At 38.6% G+C, this 7990-nt stretch overlaps 1 protein-coding gene across 1 annotated transcript in view; it reads left to right on the forward strand.

The window, feature by feature from the left end:
- LOC126199294 (calpain-D-like) overlaps nucleotides 1-3333 on the forward strand; it is a 113822-nt gene extending 110489 nt beyond the window's left edge. The window contains exon 14 of the mRNA XM_049936119.1: nucleotides 1276-3333. Within this exon, the coding sequence (XP_049792076.1) occupies nucleotides 1276-1456 (181 nt within the window). The 3' untranslated portion in view covers nucleotides 1457-3333. The remainder of the gene's footprint in view (nucleotides 1-1275) is intronic.
- The last annotated feature ends 4657 nt before the right edge of the window (nucleotides 3334-7990 follow it).

A 7990-nucleotide genomic window follows, 5' to 3' on the forward strand; every position in this document is an offset into this window, starting at 1 on the left:
TGTGCCTGTTTGCAACTCAGCATCTCCTTTATATGGTGAGTAGCAACTATCCTTTTCATAATATTGTTGCACTTGGGTGGGAGCTGAGGGTGATTTCTTTGGACAGATAGGACTGAAACTTCTGTAGGATTTATTTTTTTCATGCATAAGTTGACAACATTGTTTTGGATTTGTTGAGGTTTGTGGTTTGGTGGAATGTTAGGAAGGAGTTTTGGAGAATGTGGTAAATGGAAAAGGTCAGTAAGCCAGGGTCTGGGTACTATGAGGGCTGTGTAGTGGGTTCACTGGTATTAGGATAGGTTCTGATGGGTAAGGGTTCTCTATGTTGGAGTGGAGTGTCAATAAATTTGATAACTTATGGAAGTAGCGTCTGGAGTGCTCTTCTAGGATTTCAATTTGGAAAATGTGGTGCAGGTAGTTGGTACTGCACGGTAACCTCATCTACGTGGTAGAGCGGAAGTGATTCTGGGATCCTGTAGATATTTGTTTCTGTAGTACCAGGCTTGTAAGGGGTAGGGACTGGTGGACACTGGAAATATGAAGATCACTGTGAAAGGAGAGACGAGATCCAGAGAAAGGAATTTCTATTGTAAGGCAGCTGGAGGATTTTGTCTTCTCTGGATTTACATCTTTTTCTTCCTGGGTAACTACTGTTGATGGACCTTCTAAACATGGAACCTTCATATTCATCGTCTTTGACTATGTATTTCTTTAGATGAAATAAATTCAATCTCTGCCACACATGGTATCCAAGGACGATTGGTTAATATTCAGTGGTATGACAAGAATGATCATTTGAAGCAAAATGTCTAGTAAACATGGACTCTGAAATGCATACTTTAAGATGTATGAGCACTTGTTCTGTAGGAGAAATGTGTTTTACAGTAGTGGGGATGAAGTAGCGCCATTTTTCTTGAGCAATGTTGTGTTTATATTAGACTATGGGCAATGAACTATGGCATTCTGTAAATATTTATTTTTCAAGTAGCATCCCTGAACATCCAGCTCACATGTGTACAGTATGTGCGCTCTCTCTCTCTCTCTCTCTCTCTCTCTCTCTCTCTCTCTCTCTCTCTCTCTCTCATGTGCCCGCGCACACACACAAGCACACACACACACACACACACACACACACACACACACACACACACACCACAAAACCCTACTTCACTGTTGATTATTGTTGATAAATTAGTTGTGGCTTGGTTAAATGTTGATATTTCCATCAGAGTATGTGTGGGTGTATTAAAATTTATGCTTCTGTTTTTAATACAGACAGGTAATAATTGTGCTGACGCAACTGGAAGGAAGTGGAGGTTTCTCAATTGCCCATCGACTAACGCACAGACTGGCCAATTCAAGTGGGTTGCATGACTGGGGTCCTCCCAATACCAGTCATTGCCCGCCAATTGACAAACAGGTGGAAGGTCTACACTCACCACGGCTCATAACATAACTCTAAAGAATCTTCATTGTGTTTTGTGATATTTAGCATTGGTGAGACAGCAATGTAGAAATAATCTGTCTTGTAAAGATCTGAAGTGCCACTTGTTACCGGATGAGCCACATAGCTTCACTGCTAGCATTAGTGTGTTTGTTTCCTACTGTTTGGTGCCATGAAGTAGACAGCACTGCCATTTGCAGTTTTGAAAGTTTGCAGCAGGTTATATACATAGATATTTGTATTTGCTGCTGTAGAAGTGGAGAGCCTTGCTTATTGGGTCTAGCATATTTTGACACACACATTGTGCATGATGTATAATTGACCAACACAGTATGAGAAAAATGTTCATGAGACAGCTACATATCAGCACTCATTGCTTGAAATCTTAGCCGAATGCTGTATTCAGGTTGCTGGATATGTTATGGTGATTTACAATTGAGTACAATAGGAAACTTCACAGTGTAGTTGTGAAGTATGTGGTTTGCACATGAATCTCAACTTTTTTTTCTGTAAGCTGACACAGCTGTTGTTAAAAGTGTATGTCGGTGTAGAAGTGCTTAAATTTATAGTGTTAAAAAAATTCATAGTTGTTGAACTATCCCATAACTTGTGTAAAGCTGAAAGGTGGTGAGAGTGGAAATTCAAAAAATTTAATAATAAGATAGTGGATGAGGAAGCATTTTCATTTGTTTGAAAGGGCTATACTGTGATATTTTCTATGATAACTGTTATAAAATATGCCCATTTTAAAAAAGTGCATTGTTTTTATTATAACTAAGAGTTTCATGAAAGAAGTTTTTGAGCCAGTGGATCATTTGTAGATTACAGCATGAGCCTTATTTTGAAATTACAAGGTTGTTAATGTAGAAAAGCTGTGGCTGTGAGCAGACGTCTTCCTTGGAGAAGAAGCTGTGTTATAACAAACTCATTCAGTTTCACCTTCTTCATAGTCTGCCCAAATATGAGAATCACATCGAAATATTCTGTACAAATATTGTGATCACAGAATGTAACACAAACATCACAAAACATCTAATGGATCCAAATGTTTTAGTAAATACTTCTTGCAGGATTTGTTTTTTAAATGCTGTTAACCATTAGGTAAAATGAGTTAACCCTGTCTTTGGTGCTGACTTTTATGCATTACTCAGTAACTCAGAAATAATACACTAACAGTGTAGCGCTCAGTTTTGGGATACTTCTGAAAGGCAATAGTAATGAATCTGTGACCTGAAAATCACCGCTTGTGTAAAATGCACATGTTGAGAAAATGTTTTAGACTGATAATTGATAATGATATTGATAATATTAATGATGAAGACAATGATGATAATAATGAAAACCAACAAGAGTAATTTAGTTTTAAGGATGAATTTATAATAGAAAGGGTTCTACCTTTGATACTGCATGTGCACTCAGTAAGACAGAGCCTGAAGTGATATGACCATATATTCTGTTTCTCAACTCCTTTTATATTTCTCCATTTTGACTGCCAATTTTTTTCACTTCTGTCTGAATGGCACTGCACACTAAAATCTATTTTTAAAGCCTTTGACAAGTATCGATAATGATACTTCACAATATAGTTCAAAGTGCATTAAAATATTGGTGACAGAGAATGTGATAATCTGCTCTACAAATGTTTTATGTATGTCCTTGTCTGTGAAATGTACAATCTACTGTATGTTGTAGAATATGTTTTGTTACTTACTCTATGCATCACTGTGCGGCATTTTGTATTGTGTAAATCTCAGGTATGGCTTTACTTTCATGTATACTTTGCCTGTAAACAGACTTTTGAATATTCAAAACTGTACAGTCCATTATAATTTTTACAATGTATATTTTATGTTATTGTAATACCTGTGTAATACTGACACTACAAAGATCTGAGATAAAAAAAATCTTGCCATTGTGATAAAATGTTCACTATTTTTTCAGTTTTTCTCCTTCTATGCTCTTTCATTTTGAGGATGATTTTTTTTTTGTACATGCTGTTTTATTTAGTTTTCATTTTTAGAGGTATAACTAATTACAAATCTCAGATGATGCCTCTGTTCCTAAACACTTTCTCTGAAGAGTAAATTGCACCTTATACTGTGGCAGCATGTTACTTAAACAAAAGTGGTATCTGTAGCAGTTATTGCTCCATTCGGAGGAAGACTGCATAAATGAATGTTATACTTTAGAAAACTATGAACTGTCTTCATGCCTGGAAAACTTCTGCATAATTTTCAGGGTTGTAATAGTGTCATGGGTAAGTGTTCACCATCACAAATGATTCCCTATTTTGTCTCCTTGGTATACTAAAAACCTACTATTTGATATCATGTTAGAAAGGCTCATGAGTTTTCTGCTTAGAGTCCATAATTTTAATGACTTGTTACATTTTGTGGTATCCTGGGAGTGCTACTAACTAATGAAATCTTTGTTAGAATGAAGAGTCAAAAAATGGAAAATTCAGAATGGACTGTAACGACATTATGAAAAGAAAAAGAGGAGATGCTGAGCTGCAGATTTCGTAATGCAGCCCTTTCTGCAGGGGTTAAGTTACTGCGCTGGGTAGGATGCTGCAGAAGAAATAAGAAGGGAAACTTGCCATGCTCTGTTGAAGGCTCCTGCTCAACGCAGTAACTTAACCCCTGCAGAAAGGGCTGCATTATGAGATCTGAGAGAGGACCCTGCAGTAGTAGTATTGAAAGCTGACAAAGCTAATGCAACTGTTTTGTTACCTCGTGGTGTGTATAAAGATAAGATGTATGGTCTGCTAAGTGACTCTACCTATAGGAGGATTGATTACGATCCAACAGGGCGGTTGTAACGGAAAACTTCAGCACTATTAAATTCCTCCTCCTTACCGCAAGAGACCATCAAGAGATTAAGACCACATGGTTGTGTACCTCCAAGACTGTATGGCCTTCCAAAGGTTCATAAAGAGGGTCTTCCTCTGTGTCCAATATTGAGTAACAATGGAGCTCCTACATATGATTTAGCAAAACGTCTCGCTTCCTTGCTGAGACCTTTCGTGGGCAAGTGCTCACACCACATACGAAACTCAGCTGATTTTATAATTAGACTGGGGGCTCTCCATCTTAGCATTGTAAACCTTCTAGTAAGTTTTGATGTGGTCTCACTTTTTACAAAAGTTCCTCTTGCAGATTCTTTGACTCTGTTTGGTAACATGTTTCCTGTTGATATCACTGCTTTGTTTATTTTATGTTTAATCAAGAATATTTTGAACAGAATGACGATGTTGCCATGGGTAGCCCCCTGTCTCCCTTGGTGGTCAACCATTTTATGGAGGATTTTGAGGAGAGAGCACTTGAATCAGCTGCCCTGAAACCAACAGTTTTTTGGAGGTATGTGGATGATACTTTCGTAGTGTGGCCTCAGGGAGAAGACAAATTAATGGAGTTTCTGCATCACCTCAACTCCATTCATAGCATCATCTGGTTTACCATGGAAATAGAGAAACATGGTTGTTTGCCTTTCTTGGATGTCCTGGTTCGAAGGAAGAATGATGGTTCTCTAGGGCATTCAGTTTATCAGAAGCCCACTCATTCTGATTTGTACCTGCAAGCATCGAGTTGCCATCACCCGTTGCAAACCATGAGTGTCCTTAAAACACTTGTTCATAGAGCTCATACTCTCTCAGATCTAGATAGCTTAGCTCAAGAACTCGCCCATCTAAAGACAGTATTCAGCAAAAATGGGTATTCTATCCGGCAGATTAACAGGGCACTAACAGTTAAAACTAAGAAGCAGGAAGTGGATAAAGAGGAGAGCATGCCAACAATCTTTAGCTTTTCTTCCTTTCATTGGCAACACTTCATTTAAAATAGCAAGAATCCTCTGAAAATTTCAGGTGAAAGTGGTTTCCTGCCCACCATCGAAGATTGAGGACCTTGTGGGATCAGTAAAGGACAATCTGTTACTACGAAAGGCCGGAATTTACAAGATACCGTGCCAATGCAGTATGGCTTGTGTAGGTCAAACCATACATACCGTGAAAGAATGCTGCACTGAACATCAACGTTACACCCACCTTCTGCAGCCAAGCAAGTCCGCTATTGCTGAACATTGTATTTTTACGGGACATTCAATGGAGTATGAGAAAATAATGATTTTGTCCAGAGCAACATCTTTCTGAGACTCCATCATTAAAGAATCTGTAGAATGTAGAAATACATCTGGTGGAAAATCTGTTGAAACGTGACAGCGACTACCAGTTGGACAGTGCATGGAATCCCATCATCTCCACGATTTGCTCAGATCGAAGATGACAGAGTGCACTGACAGTCGCGGCAAACAGCAACGCAGGGAGGGCGCTGCTGGTGGGTAGTGTGTGCCAGCGGGCAGTGTGGTCCATCTATCAAGTTTTCGACACATGCGCAGAATAGTTACAGCGTGCTATATATTGTGGAATGGAGGACGTTTTCACTAGTCTGCAATGGCTCACCTGACGATGACTCGCAGGTGGCCAGTTGAAATATCGTACGAGGTATTGAACGATGATCGGCTGCAAGACTGAAATTTGTTTGTACAATTTTATGCTACTCACACAACAGTTGAAATTACATGCATAGACTCCACAGTATACGGGGATGACAATATGTAACAAGTTAACGAGCAAAAACATATTTAATATGAAGCCAGAAATTTTATAAATGAGATTCTGAGAGAGAAATGCCAATATTCAATAGAATTCATAGAGGGTGAAATGATAATCTGAGCAATGGGTAATTTGTTAGATTTTATTGTATGTATATACAACAAAATTGTATTATTATGATGCTGTTTGTTAACATCAGCTGTTCTTTGTTTATAGTGAAATTTTACCACAATTGGGCGTGTCTTCTGTACCTAAATCAAATGATTTAGAGTATGTGCATTATGAGCAAAATAAACCACATTAAACAATCCACTATGCTCATGGTCTTGCTGCAATGGAACACTACCTTTCCGAAAGCCTGACTGACTCCAAACCCACAAACTTCTTTCTGGTCATCATGACCAAATACACCCTCCAAATTATTACTTCTCATCTGAAGACGTCACCTACAAATAGATCTGCTGTATTTCCATGGGCACCAACATGGCAGCATTTTGTGACAACCTATTCTTGAAAAATCAAGAGCAATCCTTCCTAACCACCTAGAATCCCAAGCCCATTACCTCTTTCAGATTAAGGTCCCTGATCTGAACTGAGGGCGAGGACACACAATCCACATTCCTCCAGAACCTCAACACTTTCTACATGTACATCCACATCTCTACTCTGCAAGCCACCATAGAGGCATGGTTAAGGGTACCTTATACAACTGGTAGTCAACTCCCTTCCTGCCCAATTCACAAACGGACTGAGGGAAAAACAACTGTGTATTTGCTTTAGTATGAGCCCTGATTTCGCTTATCTTGTCTTTGTGGTCCTTGAATGAGAATGTTGTAGCAGAAGGACTGTTCTGCAGACTGTTGCAAATGCTGTTCTCTAAACTTTCTCAGTAGTGTTTTGCAAAAAAAAAAAAAAAAAAAAAAAAAAAAAAAAAAAAAAAAAAAAAAGAAAGAAAAGAAAAGAAAAAGTTCTTCCCTCTAACAATTGCCATTTGAGTTCACAGAGCATTTCTGTAATATTTGCATGTTGATTGAACAAGGCAGTAACAAAATTAGCAGCATTCCACTGAATTGCTTCAGTATCTTCCTTTAATTTGACCTGGTAGGGACCTCAAACACAGAAGTAATACCCAAGAATTGGTTGCACAAGTATTCTGTATGTGGTCCCCCTTATAGATGAGTTACACTTTCCCAGAACTCAATCAATAAATTGAACTCTACCATTCACATTCCCCCGTTGGAAGTTTGAGTTCTCGCTTGGGCATGGGTGTGTGTGTGTGTGTGTTGTCCTTAGCGTAAGTTAGTTTAAGTAGCATGTAAGCTTAGGGACCGATGACCTCAGCAGTTTGGTCCCATAAGACCTTACCACAAATTTCCAATTACCATTCACATTCCCTACAACTGACATTGTGTGTTTGCTCCATATCATATAGCTTTGCAGTTTTATGCCCCAATATTTAACTGATGTGACTGTCAAGCAGCACACTACTAATAAATACTGTATTCAAACATTACAGTACTGTTTTTGTTCACATCTGCATTCAATTTCATTTTTATATTTTTAGACATCAAATAGAAATTCTGCCCGTCATCCTGTATCCATCTACAGATACTTGACAATGACACTTTCTCATACACTACAGTGTCATCAGCAAATGGTTGCAGATTACTGCTCACCCTATCTGTCAGATTGTTGATGTATGCAGAAAACAAGAGAGGACCTATCACACTTCCCTGGCGCACTCCTGATGAAATACCTGTCTTTGATGAACACTGTCCATCTAGGACAATTACTTAAAAAGACTTCACACCACTCTCGTACCTGAGAAACTATTCTGTATGCTCTGGCCTCTGTTGACAGTCTGCAGTGTGGCACTGTGTCAAATTCTTTCTAGAAATCTAGGAATATGAAATCTACATGTTGCCTTTCATCCA

This window comes from Schistocerca nitens, chromosome 8 (assembly GCF_023898315.1).
Source record: "Schistocerca nitens isolate TAMUIC-IGC-003100 chromosome 8, iqSchNite1.1, whole genome shotgun sequence".
Lineage (NCBI taxonomy): Eukaryota > Metazoa > Arthropoda > Insecta > Orthoptera > Acrididae > Schistocerca > Schistocerca nitens.